This window comes from Lygodium microphyllum, chromosome 10 (genome assembly GCF_053477565.2).
Source record: "Lygodium microphyllum isolate KBCC chromosome 10, Lygodium_microphyllum_v1.1.10, whole genome shotgun sequence".
Classification (NCBI taxonomy): Eukaryota; Viridiplantae; Streptophyta; class Polypodiopsida; order Schizaeales; family Lygodiaceae; genus Lygodium; species Lygodium microphyllum.
In genome coordinates this window covers 3,372,319-3,394,126 of record NC_141144.1, presented here as the reverse complement: position 1 = coordinate 3,394,126, position 21,808 = coordinate 3,372,319, and the positions used below count along the sequence as shown (strand labels likewise).

General features: G+C 40.9%; 1 protein-coding gene across 2 annotated transcripts; it reads right to left on the bottom strand.

Moving 5' to 3' along the window:
* Positions 1-2,759: 2,759 nt before the first annotated feature.
* Positions 2,760-21,589, bottom strand: LOC148029646 (D-xylose-proton symporter-like 3, chloroplastic). 2 transcript variants are annotated; one of them, XM_087685887.1, is made up of 13 exons: positions 21,175-21,589; positions 20,829-20,907; positions 8,422-8,481; positions 8,229-8,295; positions 7,971-8,095; positions 7,032-7,133; positions 6,538-6,903; positions 6,366-6,413; positions 6,222-6,284; positions 5,331-5,411; positions 5,111-5,209; positions 4,800-4,937; positions 2,760-3,349 (listed from the first exon to the last, which is right to left on the bottom strand). In XM_087685887.1, the coding sequence occupies exons 1-13, from the start codon at positions 21,300-21,302 to the stop codon at positions 3,215-3,217; spliced, it is 1,491 nt and encodes a 496-aa protein (XP_087542013.1). In that variant the 5' UTR covers positions 21,303-21,589; the 3' UTR covers positions 2,760-3,214. The 2 variants fall into 2 exon arrangements, with proteins under 2 accessions (XP_087542013.1, XP_087542014.1); XM_087685888.1 differs by lacking the exons at positions 20,829-20,907; positions 21,175-21,589 and having other exon boundaries at positions 8,390-8,428.
* Between the last annotated feature and the right edge of the window lie 219 nt (positions 21,590-21,808).

Below are 21,808 nucleotides of genomic sequence, written 5' to 3'. Positions count from 1 at the left end.
TTATATTCTTTGTTTGTTCTTGTTAGACATTTGACAACACACCATACCCAAATGTAAATTTGTGTATTGGGTAAAATTGTCACTAAATTGCAGTGGGGTGTGTTTTGCTTCAGGGGGGTGTCACCTTATTGGCCCCTTTACCCTAACCACATTATCATAATGTAGGGCTAGCTTCCCAGACGAATAGGTCATCAGAGGTATTGACAAAAGCATGGAAAGTGTTTATTACAAAAAGGCTCCTATTCTTTGACAAGTGCCAGTAGGATAACACTTCTGTGCTCAGGAGGTTCAATAAGGTGACAAGTGTGCTGTTTGCTTTTGATGCTTATTTGAGCCAGAATAAAGTTTTCTCAATGCTCAGCAGAAGTTCAATACCTGTCATACCATTGTACCCTTAATTAGAGAGCTTTTGAACTGATGAGATGATGCAATGACTGGTTATATTTATTTCTCTGTGAGTGTGTAGGTCTTGCCTTCTCTTGCTTAGAACTGTTGCTTATAGATGATGAATCAAATGAGACCTGTGTACATAAGATTAACCAACAAAAATGATGGATTGTTTGACTAGCTCCTTGATCATGCTGAACTGCAACGTTTGACTTTACCCTTTCTCAAAACAATGCTTTGAGATGGGAATAGATGCACCTTGATGATCAGATAAGGTCCAATGTCATGATTTTGTCCATTTCTTTTCATAAAGGGATTGTATGTTCCTTGTTTGCACACATCATGGATATAAGGCAATGGGGCCCCTGCCACTGCTAGGACTACCACAGCCTTCAAGTCGAGGGGTACCACTCACTTGTGTGGTGCCTGCACTTATGATGCCCATTAATAGCCATTGTTAATGGGCATGCTTTCTTTTTTGACCCTCTCATCACTATGCTTTGGTAATAATAAGTTGACACACATTGATGATCACAATCTTCTTTGTCCAATTTTACAATAGTGCCAAGCTCTTTGTTACTTTTTTATTTTATGTAGGGGGTAGTTTGCACCCATTATATCGATTTTTGTTGTGGATGAGACTTTGCTACTACATTGGTGTTGGAAACTCAAGCTATAAGTTGCTTAGATATGTAAAGCAAAACATACTTTGTTCAATGAAGGTATCTTGGGCAAGTCATGGTGGGCTACTTTTCGTAAATGACGACTTTTTTTTGGTTGGTGTTTGTGAACCATTGGAGAATTTCAAGAAGGTTAATATCATCCTAAGGTCATTAGGAGCTTACATGAGAATCTAGAGGATGTATAGGAGAAACACAACCACCCTTCAATTAAAGATATGGAATGCAAATGAGAGCAAATTTCAAGGCTCACCAGATAAGGGCATGAGAGTTCGTGCATGCAAAGGGACAAGGGCTATATATGAATTAATGATAAACTCAAGGGACTAGATGAGTTTTGTGTGAATGTTGATGGTTAAACTATTCTTGCCTACTACATTTTCAAGGGTCAAAGTTTGCGGTAACCATATCTAAGATTGTGAGGATCTACCATGGCCATGCAAAAGAAGGCATGCATGATAGATGAATTGTCTAGTATGTGGTTGGACCACTTGTTTAATGTCCTTCAAAGCAACGCAGGATTTGTAAATAAGCACTTACTAGTACTTGATGGACATGGCAATGATGTATTCAGACACATTTGATAAAGGCATTTTAATGAAGCATAGATCTAGTGACATTGCCAATTCACACATCACACAAGCTACAACTCAGATATCACAATCAAGCAATTAAAACCATACGTTCATAAAGAGAACATTATGGAAACATTGGACTAAAAAATGCTTCAAAAGCTTTGTTTAGCATAGTTGCTAGAGCTTTCAAGCTTGTGTGCAAATGCAAACATTAAGAGTACTTTCCAAGGAACTGCAATGCATATAGCCTCACAAAATTTGCTTTGCAACCACATGAATATTGCAACTTTATTGGAAGATCCAATGAAGGAATTGTCTCAAGTTCCTAATATCCCAAAGCATGCTAGAAGGGCATGCATTTGAAGAATTCAGCTCATTTGGATATGGGAGTACGACTTGATTAGGTATGGTGGAAACTTCCAGTAATGCAAGAGAGAGGATAGGCACATTGACAGAGCGATCACTTCGAAAACCCTCCTTGCAGTGTAGGTAGAGCACTTGAACCTTTTTTGACAATTAACTTGTTGCAATCTTCAAAATTGCGCTCTACGAATGAACCCCAACACCTTCCTAGATAATCTTGATGTCAATATTGACATGGAGGGTCAAACAAGAGCAACCATTGATAATAAAAATCACAATATCATGTTATGAGTCCAAGCAAGGTTGCGATAATGCCACACGATTCCTGCACTCCAAAATTTAGATTTAGCCTTCTGGGCTCTCCCTACGAGGGTGCACGTGTGAACTTGGCTCGTACACGTTTAACACAAATTATATCAGGAGTGCGGCTTACGCCCTTCATTCAAACTCGCCATCGTGACGATGCGAAAATCCTGAATCCAGCATTGAAATGTTTTTGAAGCTTCGAATTATGGCTCCTCTCGACCAGAAACTGAAAGGCTTAAAATCCGATGTCTGTCAGTGACGCCTAAATTTGACAGCTCTCATGCCTGATTTTGGCTACTTTGCTCGTCAACACAAAGTAAAGAAATTTGCACGTCTTGTGAAAGATGTTAGTCTTGTCGTTTTTCACCGACATTATCTACAGACATATCTACATAGTTTGAGCTTTAATCCGAAACAAGGAAAGGTCACTGTCACATGAAATATCTAGTAATAGGAATAAAAAGCAAGATTGAAACCAAGGCCGTTGGGCTGATAGAACGAGGGTGGCCACTTCATCAAGGTTCTTTTGGGAAGATTGACATGTAATTACAAAAATTCTCTCAAGGTATAGAGGTAAACACAGATTAGGCAAACATCTTATGTACATTGACATAATAATGATGAATCAAAAATGTATTTCCGGCTTCTACCATCTAAGGGAATCCTCGATCACCATAAGTAAGTAGGTCTTTTCTTGTCTCTTCTCTGTTGTGAGTGAATGCCCTTGCCAGGAAGCCATTAAAAGACCTGCAGGGGATGCATCTCCAAACATCATCATGTGCAGGTGGGTGGGTTTCTGTCAAGTCCTTCCAATGGTATCGCCTTGCATTTGTCTTTGGCCAGTGGTGCTCTGTGTCTCTGGTAGTCTTGATATCAGTGGTACAAATAAATCACACGACTCAGTCAGTGAGAGAGCTTTGCTTCTATCTCCTCCAGGCTCAACCCTTTTGTTTCAGGCACCTTGAAAATCACAAAAATCAGTGCAAAAACACCGATCACTGCGAACAAGCTGAATGTTGCTGCTGTCCCAATTGCTTCCTGCATCGGTTTATCATCACATTGTGTATAAGTGCGCCTTTTCACATGTTATGCGAACATTTTCTACATCTAGATTGAAGATTGCCTTAGAAAACATGATGTCACTCAAGCTACAAAATGGGTCTTAAGTGTTCTCTAGAAGTGGTAGTCTTGTAGAACCTTGTAACCATTGCAAATTGTTTGGTTCAGGGTACATTGTGGAATAACATATACAGAGATGTGAAAAGCGATTTCTATTAAATAGGAATGCAATACACAATAACATTTCATTTAACCTCGAGTCTAGGCAGATAAAGAAAAATGTATTTCCCACTTCTACCATCTAAGGATAGCACTCTTAAGGATTTTCTTCAGTGGTCCTTGGTTTTTAGAGCTTGATAGCACTCTTAAGGATACCCTAACTTTCTAGTTAGTGCCAATTTCTGAGGCTATTATCCTCTCCTTTCACACGGTTCATGTTCCACCCTTACAAAGTGTGTCAGGTTAGTTTTTTTAGATGTTCACACATGTCACATGTGTTCTGGTATGGGGGTATGATTGGAGTTGCATTCAAGTCCCATGGCTCAGAATCTTACACGCAGGTTACATGGACCTAATCTTTTTATTAGTGCAAAGCTGGAACACAAGATTATCACATCATCTTTTAATAGAACAACTTTTTGTGAAAAACCACATGGCTTAGGACCCAAATATTGACATAGCCCTAAAATTTTCCTTGATTTCTCTAGAAAGATCAGAGTAAGTGCACTGAATGCCTAGATCATAAACCCTAGTGCAAAGCTGGGACAAAAATTTATGTTATCATCTTTTAATCAAACATTTTCCCCAACACCCCATACGGCTTAAGGTCCAACCATTGCCAACTATGATAGGCCCATAGACCATGTGTACAATATGTGAGCTATGATAAGCGTATGTATGTTTCAACCAACCATATGAATATCATACCAATCATAAAACTTCTAACCTCTCATTGTGTCTCATGTGCTTCAGTTATTCTGTGTCTTTTGATCATTTACCAACACTTGCATTGTCAGCCCTTTTGTGGTGAAGAAAGCATTTTTGATTCCTTTTATGTTTTTCTTAATGGCTGCTGTGTTTTGTGTTTGGACATGACAGTGCTGACAGTGGTGAGGACAAATTAAGGGCTGCAGTAAGCTGACAGCAAGTGGACTGGCTGGGCACACGTAAGGTGCCACAGCAGAGATATGAAATTTGCTAACTGGATTACCAACATTGTAGCTTTAGAGGAAAAAATATAAAATCACTTAAGAGTTTTGAAACAATAGGAGTACCCCAGCAGCAGTTTTGCAGGGCTGACTTCTTTGTAAAATATCAATTTTGGATTTATCATCCAGAGTAAGAGACATGAAAATATATATTTTAAACCATTGAGGGTAGCAAAAGAAATAGGCATACATTCAAGAATGTAAAGATGAAAAGAACTTACCTCTAGGGGTGAGAATGCGAAAGTAACAATTGCATTTGAAGCAAAGTTAACCAAAACAGCAATACTGAGAGCACGTCCACGTGTTCGCAAGGGGAAAATTTCGGAAACCATGAGCCATGATATGGGACCAAATGACACCTACCAATGTACAGCACAAAATCAAATCACTCTAGCTCAGAACAGTCAAGGGCATTGCGAAAAGGAGCATCAAACTGTGCCTGTGCTTTCGCAGATCGAGAAGAAAATCATTGGACACTAGTGCTGGATCACACTTCAGACATTGGAACACTTATTTGCCCTTAATCACTTACCTGATAGCAACCAACATAAAGGAGAAGAGCAATGACAGCCAATGCCGAAGCACCTTGTACAAATGCATAGTACACAGCCAAAAGGATGAGAGAAAGAACCTGCCATCGAAAGACAAACATGTCAGATTTAGTTAATATACATAGATGACTCAGCAGAGAGATCAGAACATCACAAAAATAAAATGAACAGCTACACAATTTCAACTTGAACAGCACTCACAATACCCAACACCCCTCCAATAAGGAGTGGCCTTCGACCCAGTTGATCTACTTTCCACACTGCAAACAAAGTCATTAGCACCTGCATACCAATATAAAAAAACAGTAGATTATTTAGGGCACACATGCATGCTTGTCTGCTTCTCTCATGATGCAAGTCTCAGAAGAATAGCTTTCATGCTGGTCTACCAAAATCAGCCAACAGGATTGGACTATCAACACAGATCTAATGAACAGTTTCAAGAATCTACCTCAACACAATTAAAAGTCACTCCCCACCAAGAAATCTCACAATCAAGCTTGTGCATATAAAAATGAGAATACTATCACAAAATTACCACACTTCAAGGTCTGAATAGTTTCCTTACAGATCTTTCTTACAAATAAAAAGGGTTGGACAGGGGAGCACGAGAGTCATATCCTGACAGTCTGCTTAGCTACACAAAGTAAAATCATTTCATCTTGATTTTCCTCCCTCTACTTCCATGGTTCATGATACCATTATAACAACATTTTTCGTTTCAACCAGTGCTTTGGCACAAAATAGTGATACGACTTTGCTCCTTTTTCACTTCCTTCCCACCTTTCTTGCCTCATTCCATATCTTTGTCCAAGTTATTCAAAAAGCATACAAGGTAAACTTAGGGACAAGGTTCTATGGGCTAAGAGAGTTGATCATTCAAAAAGCATACAGTAAATGATCGAACAGTATTTAACATTGATAATCCAGTCAGCTGCCTAACTCTTTCTCTTCTGACAGAATGATGTCTTTTCCCACTCTAAACTCAAGCATATCAGAAGCACTTTAAATTGTGGATCTATCCAGATTAACAATCATGAAACATCAAAGGGAAAACTAAAATTATAGGTGAAATCAAAATACATGCTGCACCTTGAAAAAACCCAGAATGACTGAAACTAGCGTGGCATCTGAAGCAGCTGAAAATCCTGCACTCTGCAGCAGTCAAATCACTATTTATTTGTAACAATGGGGCATTACACCAAACCAAAGAAACAAACAAAGATGCAAACCAACCTGAAAGATTGCTGCAGCATAATAAAGTACACTTGGTTGTCCAGTAATCTGAAAGCATTCACACCTCAGAATGCACTTTATTTTAATAAAGAACATCATTATCATAACAGTACAAATGCTAAAATGCCAAAACAAGACAAGGCCAATACCAATGATCAACTGAAATGCAAACCTGCTGAAAAAAGACAAGGCCGACGCCAATGGTGAGAGCCTTTCGGCTTGTGCCTCTGAAAATGTCTGTGAAGCTCACTTCATCTTGCACTGACTGCAAAGATTGTAAGGTTTCCAGGAGTTGATTTCGGACAACATCCTCATCGGTATCCTTTCCCCTCAGCCTTCGTATAGCTGCCGCAGCCTGTTCTCGGGATGTTTCCATGCTTCCTTTGCCTTTACAAGCGCGAAGCAAAATCCATCTTGGTGAAGGAGGCAGCCACCACATGCCAACTGCCATTATCACAGCAATAGGTGCACTGACTCCATACATAATCCTCCATCCCCCCACAGTATCCACAGCAAGATAACCAACAAGATAACCAAGCTGGTAAATACAAGGATTTGCAGTACTCAAAAACACACTCCCCACATTGGATGAGTTCAAAACTTTTTAATGCTATCATCAGAAAAATACTGGTTTGAGAAAATCAGATTCATTATGGACAAACATACCAGCATTCCTACAACAATGAGAGCTTCTTTCATTGAAATTAATGTCCCACGAATTTCCCCCGGGCAAGTTTCTGCAATATACATTGGAGCCCCATGCATAGCCTGATGCAGATAACCAGATAGAATTGATACATCCAACTGTTGATTAAGTAGCAGTGATTTCACATTTGTGCAAGATTGGATGAAGGAGAAGGCATGATTTGTACTGCTACACCAAAGTTTGTTTACACTTCCTTATGTCAAAGGTTTTTAAAACTTAAGGACAGTCAGTATACCAACTGAGAAAAACACCAATTTTTATTGCTACACAAAATCCTATCATATGTATGTTGTATGAATAAACCCAAAATTACAGAGACGAGATGACTGACACAATGTAGAATGTCACTGATTCAAGAGAGACTGTAGCTTAACCCCATCTCCTTCTTTAATGGCAGTATAAAGTGTAAATTGAGTTGTCAGTCACAATGTTTTCTTCTGCATATGCACGAATAAATATTTGGTGCAATCTCCAGAAAATAGACACTCTATACACCTTACCAATTCATGTGCAGCCAGTTTCTTTCAGGTAATACCCAAAAATAAAGCTATGTCCCTGAATTGGCAGCACTAAGCAACACTACAGACTTAAGTGTCCCACTGAAAAAATGGATAAACAGCACATTTTCAGAGGAACGTATAATCTCTTTTTCTGTATTTGCACTGCCCTGAATATGAGAGAAACTTGTGGCTTGTGTGGAATAGAATTCCATTTGGTACAGATTGAGGATGGTCCACAAAAGACCACTCTCCATAACTAACAGGTGATGAAATTCAGTGATTGACAATTGAGATTGAATGTAAAGTGCATAACCAGTGGTATGTTCATGCAATGTGCATATACCACACCCAATAATGGCAGGAGAGGCATACATCAATGAGATTGAAACTGTGACTTACCATACCGATTCCCAAGCCATAAACAAGTCTTCCAATCAGCAAAACTGCAAAATTTGGTGCTGCAGCCTCCAGAATTGCTCCAAGGATGTAAAATAAAGCAGCGGTACACAGCTCTCTTCGACGACCTTTCTCATGGTTAAATTGCATTAGAAATCATTGTGTGCAAGTCATGGACGTGGCATCAATGACTGATGAGACTAAAAAGAAAAGCTAACATAAGAAAGTAACCCAAAGTAGAAGAAAGAATTAAAGAGAAACCTAAAAAGTCTGCTACAGTGAAGGCCACAACAGATCCCACCAAAGCACCATAAAGTGACCCACTTTCCTGCATTTTCATTCAAAAGCACCTTAAAATGGAAAACTGACTGATTACTTTACTGTGCTTTACTATACATACAAGAGAAAGTCCTTCAGCTTACAATTGATTGAAAAAAATAGAACATTGTTTTACCACAAGACCAATCTCCACTGATGACAGATCATACCAATTTGTACCGCTGAGTGAGGCAGACTGCAAGCCAAGTAACCACTTATGTTTCAAATGGATTTCAATCAGGAATGTTAAATATAGACCATTGTTATAGGTCAACATATCAGAGTTTCTCTTCACATTTACGGGATAGAATCAGTATCAAACATAAATTGCAAAAAGACATGGCGTTCACAATTTATTTTCAGGATTTTCACATCCAAGAAGCGGTGCACTTTTGATGTTTAAGATCTGGGTGAGATTTTCTGAGCAGCATGTTTACACTAGGGTCACAACATATCAAATTGACAGCCCTCAATACAATATAAATATTAGAGACCCCTGCAGGTATTGAAGATCCTACAAGGTTGCATGCCAATGAACAAGGAGAGGGCAGTGCAGGAAACCACAGACAATGGCCATCGGCAAAGAACCAATAATCTCTAGAAGCATCTGCCAGCTTGCTATCAACATGCTAAGAAAGCTTGACCTCCAAATTCATAAGGGATGAAAGACTGGGCACTTACACATGGAGAAATATAAACAGTAGCTCTGAGACATATGACTGCTGAGAACTAAAGAATCCCTAGTTAGCTAAAATATCCTTAGGCCAATGAAGAAGTGGAGGAAGCCAAAATCTGTCATCTCAACCTTCAGCAGCAACTGGTTTGTGTGAGCCATAGCCACATGGAACAGGAAGGGAACAGTAATGGGAACAGGAAACACAAATTGGAATGGGAGGCCCATTCCAAGAATGGGGAAGGAATAAGAAATTTAAAAATAGATAGATTACAGGACTTTTTTAATCATTTTCCATCGAACAACTTCACGAGTATTCAAAGACACTCTAAAAACACACTTTACACATCATATTGCATGAATGGTGCATGATACATTAAGACCAATCAACACTGCACATAGTTAACCACACACAACCAAAAACACTCTAATGATTAAAGACTCAAGAGCCAAAATTTATGAATGTTTGAAAGGCGAGTTACACATCAAATCATCATGAAAGAGCCAAGGCTCAAGTGGCAAGGCCAACGTACAAAAATAAAGTCAAGAGTTGGGACTCAGGAGTCATAACTCAAACTGAATACAAACTACAGTATTGAGTACTCAATAAACTATCAAAATGTACTAGACTCTAGTAGTGACTCTAGTAGTAAGTGCTGAAGCATGAATAACCGTGTTTCCATGAGAGATGCCAATCTTCTCTATGAAGAATTTGGTAATATCTGACCAAGGAAGACACTGAATACATAGACTCTGCAAAAGGGACAGCCTCAAAGCGGCCATATGCAAATTAACATCCAACAAAGCTGCACCCCCCATCCTTTTCGGAGTGGTCACATGCTACCAAGAGATCCATACTTGCCCCAAACGATTGCATTTCTTTTTCCATAGCATAAATCTAATAGGCTGGACCAATTCCAAAAGGGACTTCTTAGTCCAAGGCAGCAATGGCAGAAAGAACGAAATCATACTGATCATGATGCGTTGAGCCACTTTTAGCCTAACATGAAGAGGCCAACTCTGAGAATTCCAGTACATGAACCTGTCATGGATTCAGGATGCCATCCAATCCAACCAAGCATGGGGAGCAACCTCCACACCAATAGGATATCCCAAGTGTCTAGTTATATTGCCCCTCAAGATCACAATTCCATTCCATCCCAAGGCCTGCAGATCATTGTCCGTACAAGAGAGAAGGGTGGATTTTTGAGTATTAATGTGAAGACCCAATGCCAAAGCAAAAAGGTTCCAAGCCACCATTGCCCGATTGACATTAATAGGATCCGCCTTGAGGAACATAAAAGAATCATCTGCCAAAGATTGGCCCACCAGCTGATCACCCCCAGGAAAAGATAAGCCAACTATCTCACCTTGAGCTGCCAACTTATCCAATAATGAGAGCATCGGGTGAGTTACCAAAGCAAACAACAAGGGGCTGAGTGGACAGCCTTGCCGAAGAGACCAAGATAAGGCGATTTCCTCCGTAATCCCTCCATTAAGAGCAATATGGGCCACAACACCCTGACTAATGGTATCAACTAGAGAAATCATACGGGGGCCAAAACCCATTGTAGACATTAATTGCCGCAAAAATGACCAACTAACATGATCAAATGCCTTCTCAATATCCAACTGAAGCATAACAACCTGCTGGCTAGAAGCTTTGGCATAATCAATTCCCAGCTGGACATTCAAAATGTTGTGCATTATATTCGACCTTTAATGAAACCGTATTGACGTGGATAAATGAGGTGCGGAAATACTTTCTGCAATCTGTTGGCAATGATCTTGGAGAAGATTTTATATAACGATCCCATGACTGAAATGGGTCTCCATTGTTTCAAAGAGGACGGAGAGGGAACTTTGGGCAACAACCTGATGATTGCAATCTTCCAATCTGAAGGCATCATACCCGAGTTCCACACCTGTTGACACAATCGAGTTAATGGGTCCTCAAGCAGTTGCACATTGGCTGAAAACAGCTCATTAGGAAGCCCATCCTAGCCTGGACTTTTCCTTCGAGGCAAGTGAGACAGCACTTCTTCCACTTCCTCTTCAGAAATATCGGCCTCCATTAGATTCACCCATTTTGGTGCGACCTGATTACTAACCAGGCCACAAATGTTTGTTCGAGCAGAGAGAACAGCATCTGTAAGGATCTCTTACGGACCCAATAAGGCCCTATAAAAGTCAACAATCATCCGAATAATGGAGGCAGGATCAATCACCATATCACCTTGCCCATCCTTTAAGCGCACAATATTTTCCCGAGCATATTTTTTATGCAGATGAGCAAAAAATTGATGAGTTTGACTATTGTTATTATGTAAAGCTTCGACTCTAGCTAACAGTTTGTATTTTGCATACTCCTCTTCCTGAAGAGATTGGACCCTGCCTTTCAGCAATTCAATGCAAGTGAGCAAGTCATCATCGAAATCCCCAGTCTGACACAAAGCCAAGGAATGGGCTAATAAAGCTTGAGCATGTTGCAATTCAGCTCGAAACAAGGAAGCATGTTGAATACCATATTGTCGCACATTCTCTCTCTCTCTCTCTCTCTCTCTCTCTCTCTCTCTCTCTCTCTCTCACCTTTTCCATGGGATCAGATGTACTATTGGCCAATTGCGCACCTCCTCACATCAGCTAGAGATTGAGACTAGCAGATATAGATCCATCCCACCAAAGGAGCGCATATGCCAGATATGTCAATTAGAGCTAGAGACTAAGGAGTATTATATCTGCCACTAGCGTATTATGAGATCCGTGGTCGTTTCCACTCTCTTTAGAGACAGATTAGGACCACTATCCAAAGTCATGGACTTTGCCGATCAGCAATGCCTTGGCCTCTTTCTTCTTGAGATACAACGGCTTCATGACATGCGCCTCAGGAGTATAGCTGCTCCAAGACATCAAGGCCCTTCATAGAGGCAGCTCACAGACTTCTTTGCAAAGGAGACTTAGAAGACTTCAATAAAGTTACAACCACAGTCCACACGAGAGCCTCTCTCACCGCCACAGTCCACACACAAACAAGGAGTACTGATTGATCAAGCCGTTCAGCTTAGCCAATCGAGACGTCCTAGGCCTCAACACAGACACCGACGACACCTTCATAGGCGAATATAGGGGATTATTGCTCGCGCTAGAGCTAGGCTCTCCATACCCGCATGAGATTGTACCATTTGGAGCTCATTGTTACTAGATAGAGCTCTATGTTTTACACATAGCCATAGTTAGTTTCCTTTCTTATTTTGCTTTGTGCTACATATTTTGCCCAAACAGTTGTACCATCATACACATGATTGTAACTCATGGTCTCATAGGTCATTTTGGCCTTTTGTAGATGTTAATATATCACTTTATTTCTTTTTTTTTTCGTAATGGATGTTATATTTATAAAGTACTAAACGACAAAAGAGTTACAAAAGTCATGGCAAAGACGTAGAGGAAATTGCCATATGCCAGGGAAGTAAGTCCTCCCGAGAGAGTAAGTCAAAGTGCCGAATGAGATCTATCTGCCAATGCAAGAGACCTTTAAGCCTAGCAATATGTCCCTGAACATTAGAGGCTGAATCAAAAAGAAAAGCATTCCGAATGGTCCAATTGTGCCAACAGCCCTAGTATCTAAGAAAGTGAAACAAGATCTTCATATGCGATTGTGCCGGTGTGGGATATTTGGGCCACACAAAAACCCAATCAAAAGGGCTTAGCGAGAAACCAAACCGCTGACAAGAGTGACCAGATTTTCTTAGCGAGAGGGCAAGAAATAAATCAATGACAGGTCGATTCCACATTGGTGGTGTAAAAGAAACAATTGCCGTTGGAGATTCGACACTTGGAAAGGGCTGAAGCAAGAGAAAGACCACCAATCATTACCCTCCAAAGAAAGACCTTGCATTTGAAAGGTGTCTTGTTCAACCAGCCCTCCATCACAGTTACCTTCCACCATGACTAAGATTTACGCAATCCCCATACAGTATTAGCTTTAGTAACCAGCCATTGACGATCTTTAATCAAAAGATGATACACTTGGTTAGCTGAGGCCTTTTCCAAATTCAGCCGGCCTACAAGATCCCAGTCCTGCCAGGGACAATCCGAAGCAAGGGCAAGAAAGGGTTGTCTGCTCTAGAGCACCATCAAAAGCTGTCCCCATAAATCACAGTATCCACAAGGGATCCTGAAAAGCCCCTGGCTGTACGAAACAATATCAACATATTGCGATTGGCAAGGGTGGCATCTGCAACTAAAGTCAAGCCCAAACGTGCCATGCGGTTAAATTTTGGTTTGAGCTCATATTTGCCTTCCCAAGAAAGTAATCGCGAGGCTGCCAACAATTCTAGTTGAAAAGAGTTAGTAGCTAAGCAATCCTCCGTTGGATGCCACTAAGCCTTCTGGAGAACCAATTTCCAAAAACATACCAAATGAGCAAGCAAGGAGGATGAAGGACTAGAAAACCGAGCGTCTGCATTAAGAACATGCCACCAGGAGCTCCGAATTTGGATATTACCATGCACAAGCCCATGATCCTCAAGAAAATAACGGGCTATAAAGACCCACGGGCGATGATCCAAGCACATGGCACGAAAAAGAGACCAACGGAATGCTAGCATATGAGTTTCGACATCCAAAATAGCCCCACCACCCATGCCTTTGGGGGTATATGCATGCGACCAAGAAATCCATGAAATGCCTGCATGCAAGGAGTCCTTCCATAACATGAAACGAATGTACTGAGTAAGAGCATTCAATGTAGTAGTAGTCCAAGGCAGCAATGACAAGAAATATGTGAGCATTGGCAACATAATTGTCTGAGCCACTTTGAGGCGAACATATAAGGGCCAAGCCTGTGACTTCCAATACAGAAACTTAGCTGCTAGTTTCTATGAAATCCACTCTAGTAGTTGCTTTGGCCGAACATCAACACCCAAAGGATACCCAAGATGCCTGATAATGGAACCACGGGGAACAACCATTTCCTGCCAGTCCAATGATTGCAAATCTGACTCCGTACAACTGAGAATGGCTGATTTCAAAGCATTGATATGAAGACCAGAAGCATGACCAAAGAGAGTCCAAACATCTAATGCTTTGCGAAGATTATCCTGTCCACACGCAAAATCATAAAGCTATCATCAGCCAAGGATTGACTAATAAAGTGCTGTCCAAAAGGAAAAGACAAGCCAACCAACTGAGTAGAAGCTGCCATATGAGATAACATTGAAAGAACCGGATGAGTCACAAGGGCCAAAAAGAGAGGACTCAAAGGGCAACCCTGTCTCATAGAGCGTGCAAGAACAAATGGCTCGGTAACACCACCATTCAGCATAACTCGCGAAGAAGCCGCAGCACTAATGGTGTAGATCAAACGAGACAACCGAGTACCAAAGCCCATAGTAGACATAAGTTCTACAATGAAAGACCAATCTAAATAATCAAAAGCCTTTTCCAGGTCCAATTGAATCAATACCACCTCCTGATTAGAGTGCCTTGCATAGTCAATAGCGATTTGCACATTTAAGACATTATGCAGAATGTTTCGGCCCTTATTGAAACCATATTGAAGAGGATGCACAATGGCAAGAAGATGCTTATGGAGCCGATTCGCCATCACTTTGGAAAAGATTTTATACATAAAACCCATCAAAGAAATTGGTCGCCAATGTTTCAACATAGATAGCGAAGGAACTTTTGGAAGCAATTTGACAAGTCCTTTCCATGAGGAAGGCATGAACCCCGTTTCCCAAACCTGCTAAAACATAGCCGTCAATGGTTTCACCAGTCGTGTAGCAAAAACCTCAAAGGATTCATTGGTGAGACCATCCCAACCAAGACTTTTATCCTTGGGCAAGTGTAACAAAACATCCATAACCTCCCCCTCACGAATATCTGTCTCCAAAGTAGTTTGCATGTCATGTGGAACCTGATTGCAGACCAAATCATAGAAAACTGAGCGAGCATGAGTAGTTTGGTCAGAAGGTGAAGGAGTAGAACCAAGAAGGTCTAGAAAATAATTCCTACACATATTCACAATAGTCTGAAATCAATGACCATTTGACCTTCTGCATCCTGGAGTCTAGTCATATTCTCTCGAGCAAGAGATGCATGGAAAGCTCGAAAGAACTTATGAGTATGACAAGCACTATCTTGCAAATTCTCGATCAAATTTTGCAATTTGGCCTGCTGATAAGATTTCAACTGAAACTCTTTAATAAGATCAGCCAAACGCATAGCCAATGGCAACAGAAATACATCATCTAACTCTCTCTCTCTCTCTCTCTCTCTCTCTCTGAGTAATTATATGAATCACATGAGAAATAGAAGAGTCATAGCAAAGTAGCAGAAGAAACTCCCATATGCCAAGAAACTAAATCCTCCCTAGGGAGAAGGCTAGCATGCTGAAAAAGATCCAACTTGTCAATGGAGAAGACCCTTGAGCTTAGTAATATGACTTTGAACCCCATGGGTAGAATCAAAGATGAAGGCGCTTTGGGTGACCTAGTTATACCAACGACCCTAGAATTAAGAAAATGAAACAAGGTCTTCATGTGTGGCTACGCAAGAGAGGAATATTTTGCCTTACCAAAGGCCCAATCAAAGGGACACAACAAAGGTCCCAACACCTCTCTCCAACTGTCAAACAAGAGGGACAAGATCTTCCTAGCCAATGGACATGAAATAAATCTATAGTGAGAAGATTCCACACTAGTAGTACAATAGAAACAATTGCCATTTAAATTACAAAGCCTAGAAAGAGCCGAGGCAAGGGACATGCCACCCATCAACATTCTCCAAAGAAAAATTTTGCATTTGAAGGGAGTCTTATTTGTGAAGAAATGCTCTAAACACAAAAAACACAAGACAATCATATAACAAAGCACAAACTAAACACAAAATGCGGTTAAGGTTAGGGTTAGGGTAACTCAGAGACAATGAGCACATTGAATGAATATTGAATATACAATGCTCATACAACAGACAAACCGTGCGAGGAATGATAACTAAACCTCAAACCCTCCTATCTCAAGAACCAAGGCAAAGATTCTGAGCTAAAGAGTGTGTTGTACTCCTAAATGGATCCTGAAATGCATATGGTAGCCTTCAAAGGTGTCAGACAATAGCAAACTCAATTGGGAAGTTGGATTTTATGCAAGACAAGCAAAAGAGAGAGTATGCAGCAAATGCAAATGTCAAGAGAGAGAAGATAGCAAATGCAAACTGCAATGATGATGGCGCCAACTAGAGGAGAGAGAATCAATAAACACAACAGCTGGAGTGAAGGTGATTGCTAGAGGAGAATGGTTGATGGCCTAGTGACAGCTGGAGATCGAAAACATAGTTGTAGGCTGACATGGCAAATTGTACAACAGCTAGAAAGTGATTTACACAAGTTGCTTGGCTGACAGCAGCAAATAGAGGACTAGAAACTGTCATGAACAACATGGAATGGCTGGACAACAGGCACTTAATGATAGAGGGTGATGATGAGCACCTCCAGCTGCTATCCTCTACAAACTCGGTGTGGACACCAAAGCTCTATAACGTGCAATTTGCAAAAAGAAGATCAAGGCTGAATGGAGGGCAACATGCCTATTTATAGAAAGTTTGGGTCCTCAACAATCTAAAGCCTCTCCCCATTCTAACTCTCTCAAACATCTCTCCGTTTTAGCATTTTTACATTAAATAAGCATGTTTTAGGGCTATTTAAGAGGCTAATCAACAAGTAATGCATATTTTAGGTCAACACTATTGAGCCAAACTTCCATAAGAGTCAATTTCCACCATACCTTGCTTTTATGTAGTTTGAAAATAGCATTGCCTTGGTCACCAACTAATAGCAATCTCTAAAAATAAGGTGATATATCATTAACTAAAGCACCCTCTAGACTTAGCCAACCCACAAGATTCGAATCTTGCCAAGGATGATTAAAATCAAGGGCGAGGAAGGGATGTCAATCTTGCAACTACATTGAGATCTTGTCCCCCCCCCCTCTCTCTCTCTCTCTCTCTCTCTCTCTCTCTGTGAGACTGATTGTATTAATTACAAGGTACAAGAGTCACAAAAAGCTAAAGTCATGACAAAACACCGGAGTGAATTGTAGTATGTGAGGAGACTAAATCCTCCCAAGAGAAAGATCGTCTGCATATTGGACAAGATTCAACTGGGAGTGGGGAGAAGTCCTTTCAATCTAGCGACATGAATTTGAACACCAAAAGTGAAATTAAAAACAAAGGTTATTCTTGGTAAACCACTTATCCCAACAACCCTAAAATTAGAGAAAATGGAACATTATCTTCATATGCCATTGCACAAGAGTAAAAAATTTCACCTTGTCAAGCACTCAATCAGAGGGATGCATAAGAGCTCCCACCACTTTTCACCAAATGTAGGACAGGAGAGAACGAATTTTCTCTCTTTCCCCCTCCCTCCCCATGAACAAGTTTAAATTAATGAATTGAAATATTTAGAAAGGGCCTTCTAGCCAACTAAGTGGACTCAAAGATGATTAGAAAACAACATATGGAATCAACACAGTACAAGAAATATAGTGCTATAATAATAGAAAAGGGGATCATGAAGTTGGCACAACCAAAGTGGTGCGAATGCTATCCATCCACGGAGCAACCATCTCTCTGAGGATAACAAAAGAAAAAACCATAGGACTAACTTGCCATAGTAACAATCCTCGAATCCAGACCTCATGACCATGAATACTTGGGGCCGAATCAAAAATAGATGCATTACGTGTCCATCAAATGTGCCCAAGACTAGTCCAACGCAAAAAATGAAAAAGATCAATATACTCAAACTATAAGGAGGCCATGGACAATGTTTTGCCCAAAACCCAATGATGGAATATTGCATGCTCATGTCACTGATGAGCCTCTACAATCATGAACTATATGTGCCGAAGCTAATCTTGTACTTGTGTAACACAAAACAAGAATGACTAAATAGTGTCCTTTGACTCAACTTCATCTGTTGGACCTAACCATAGAGGGTCATTGTGTGCACAATCGAGGGATCCTCATACATCATCTGAAGCTTCTCCCATACTGCTGAAGCTATCTTGGAGGAGGTGATCGCTAGTAAAACCTCTTTAGAGATACATCGGAGAAGGGCAAAATACAGATGGGCATCATCAGAATTCCATGTAAGCACAACTTTCCCATGTTTGTTTGTCTTGGACCCAATCATCTAGAAAAGGAGTGGGAGGCTGAGGACACTCAATAGCTCCAAAAACCACACACCAGAAGCACTTCCTTCTACACAAGCCATGCTTTCATAACAACATTCCATGTTAAGTAATCAAGGCCATGAAGTTTGTCATCACGAGAGCAACAGGAAGGTGCCATTTGGAGAGGATAGGATGAGAAGATAAAACAAAAAAGAGAAGTAGAGAAAGAGTAAACCCAAGACACAGCACAAACTACACTAACAAGAGTTCACATGCAGTCTAAGACAAAATCTAATCAAAAAAGATGCCAACCACTACAAAAATCAAAACACAGTCCGAACCAACTGCAAAACAGCTTGTAAACACAATCGCCCAGCCTGCAAACACCACATAACCTGAAAACACAGGGTCAACACTTACAACATAGGCTGAATAAGCAGCAAAAGCAGCAAAAACTGAGAAAACAGGTCGCAATCTGCCTCGTACAGGTGAAACAATCAAAACACAGGCAGCTGAATGAAAAACACAGATGGCTGATGCTGGAAACAGTGAGATTGAGGGCAGCAGCAGGTCACCTGGACAATAGAAAGCTGAGGAGACTGATCAGCAGAAGTTTTCAGACCTGCAACAACAGTGAACAACAACAAGAGCCTCTAGACCTGAAATCTAATACCATGTCAAGAGTGGGCGCAATGATGGAAGTGTAAAGGACTGTTGTACTAGACAGCACAACACAAGAGAAAAGAGAAAAGAGAAGAAAACTACAAAGGGATAACTCAAATACCAAACATGAGACAATTGTGAACAACATTGAGTTAGGGACTGCATGCGTACTGGGACCGGCTTGCTCTCTCCAACAAGACCTGCACTAGAAATATGCAAGTGATGAATGACCTAAGGAGGAGGGAACCCCCAATAAATAGGCATAAAATAATGCCATGAAAAGATAAGATCAGCTAGCAATAAATGGCCAAAACCATCAGATAAAGGACTAAAAATTACCTAAAATATTTACAATGCCCAATCCACAACTATGCATGCCCAAACTCACTCGTGATCTAACTAAACTGCTAACAACTATAATGTTGCCATGGACAACTTCTTGCCCAAACCCAAGGATGAATGGGCACTCTCTCTGACCTATCAACAAGGTCAGCAATGACATCCCAAATTTGTTGGATAACCAAGCAAGGGATGAAAAGATAAGTAAGGGTTTCATCATATGTAATAGAGAAAATACATCTACCCATGCAGCACATTCCCAATGGGAAGACCCCCAATAAAGTGTTGTACTTGCAAGATGAATAATGTAATATGATGGTACTTTTGTCCTTTCAATTGAGAGTTTGAGTCATTGTCCAACCACACAAGACTGTGTTTATGAGTCCAAGTCTCAATCTTGAAACCTAATTCACTTGTGTGTAGCAATAAGAGCTAAAACGCAAGCAAGGGAGAATGCCTTCAAAGTCAATCCTCTAAGGTCAACCAAATCAACCCATAACCTCGAGGTACCTAGAAATACTAACAAATACGACAAAAAAAATAAACCCTAGACTAGCCTGGCATAACAGCATCCTAAATAGACTTCAAGCCCAATATCGCCATCCAATTGGATTTATCCTTTGCATATAAGCAGCTTGTTAGGCCAATCAAGCAACCTAAATGTAGTCAAAACCTCTACTTGTAAAAAATTAGCATTCTTTCTAATGCTAGGAGAGCACCAAGCATTGAAGCGAAGGATCTCTTGCCGTGATATAATGAGATAGATAAGAAGAAAAGTCTTTGAAGTTTTGAATGGTTGTGTCAAATTCAAAACATTCCACCATCAAGCCAAGAAAGTAATATGCCCATGCAAAATGCCAATATCTTCAAATAAAAAAACTTGGCAATATCTATTCAAGGATGATACTACGCATACAATGGCTATTGAATACCGTCTCCTCAGTAGTCCCACTCCACCAAGAGACAGAGACTTTTCAACTTCTTTGACTCTACAATCAACTCCACCGAGAGATATACATGGCTATCCACTCATGGCTCCTCATGAGCTACACGTTACCCTTTCCTCTTCTCCTCAGGTTCGAGAGGCCACTTGTAGAAACTATTTGACCTTGGTTCCCTTGCAACTCCAAATACCTTCTTTGACACCTCCACTAGCACTTCCTCCATCATCAAACGCTTCAAAGAACATGATCCACAAGTTTTTTTGTTCACTCCCTCTAGAGGGGCCTTCATAGAGGGATCCCATTCCTCCAACTTGAATGGGAGTCCCTCCTCTTCATGCACTCCTCCACACACCTTGGAGAAAAGCTTTTTCATTTTTCATCTTCCTTTGGATAGGATGGTCAACATTGAGCTACTATCTTATATGTTGATACCCAAGATCTATAGGTTCTACCTAGTTCAGGACATTGGATGTTTTAGCCATGACTTGGTGGCTAGACCTTTATATTATTACCAACATGAAGATATGGAGCTAGTGGCATCTCTCCTGAGATCAAGCTTCGGACATCATTAGCACATCCTCTCTACAATTCTTCCTTACAAGTTTTCTTTCACATGGAATACTTGGATTATAGGGTAGACCATCTCTCTTTCTCTCACTCTTCCTAAAGCACCTTTATTGGGCCTAAGAGATCTTAAGAAACCCTAGTCATTACATTCACAAATTACCCAACTACCATGCCTAGTTACCTCAATAGATATGCTGGCTGAGGATGTTGCACCGATGTCATAACCGTATAAGGATCCTCCAAGAGCTGGAAAGAGGAACCTGGAAGCATTGCAAATGTGCTGTGTAAGGTTCAACTCACTCAGTCTCACTCTCTTCCTGACTCTCAAGCAATACCCACAAAATTTAGAGAGATTACAATAAAGTACTTATTGGTAGAAATAGCTTATTGTCCCTCACTCTTGAACTCTACCTCGCTCTCAAGCAATACTAACAGAAATTAGACACATATAAAGATACTACTTAATGGTGAGGGCTAGGTAGAGAGAGAGAGAGAGAGAGGGAGAGAGAGAGAGAGAGAGATTATACGGTGGGATCGCTGAGCTCCAACTGAAGCTCTTGGTGGAGGTGAGGGCTTCAGTCGACTCCTGCGATTCGATGAGGGGAGTATAGCGATCGGCATCGGCCCGCTCCTGCCCCTGCCCCTGCCCCCCCATAACTGATCGTTTCCTGCCAGCTAGAAGAGAATCTGAGCCGAGGCAAGCCACTTACAGGGCTTTGATTACTGACTGCCAGGAGAGAGAAGCTGAGCGAGGCGAGCCAATTCAACAAAGGCCTTCTTTCACAAAACCAGACCAACAACAAACAAAGTGGTGTATGTCTGGAGAGCTTGCGCTGTTATTATCATTTTAATACTAATAATGATGAATTGTCAATTATTCTCTCCTACATACGACTCTGTGGATTTTGAGAAAACAGAGGCGGGGCGCCACCGCGACAACCCCCCCCCCCCCCCTCGCGCTCCCCCACGTGCGCCTCGCTTTAATCGCACTTCCCAGTCACGTGCACAGAGCAAGCGAGACTCCTGTTCTAGAGTCTTAAGCCCGTCGTCCCATGTCCAGTGTTCACAGACTCCATCGTACATACAGTTTTGAATCACAAAAGACCCGCGGTTTAATGTTTAAACTGAATGAAAATTTTCCAAAAAACAGCTTTCGAAATT

Bases quoted from the DNA above. Each gene is read 5' to 3' on its own strand.
- LOC148029646 (XM_087685887.1), bottom strand. From the start codon at position 21,302: ATGGGGGGGCAGGGGCAGGGGCAGGAGCGGGCCGATGCCGATCGCTAT. The intron at 6,414-6,537 runs GTTTGCATTTCA...GAATGCTTTCAG, and splicing joins GCCTTGTCTTTTTTCAGCAG to ATTACTGGACAACCAAGTGT. The intron at 5,210-5,330 runs GTGAGTGCTGTT...TTTCGATGGCAG, and splicing joins TTGGAGGGGTGTTGGGTATT to GTTCTTTCTCTCATCCTTTT.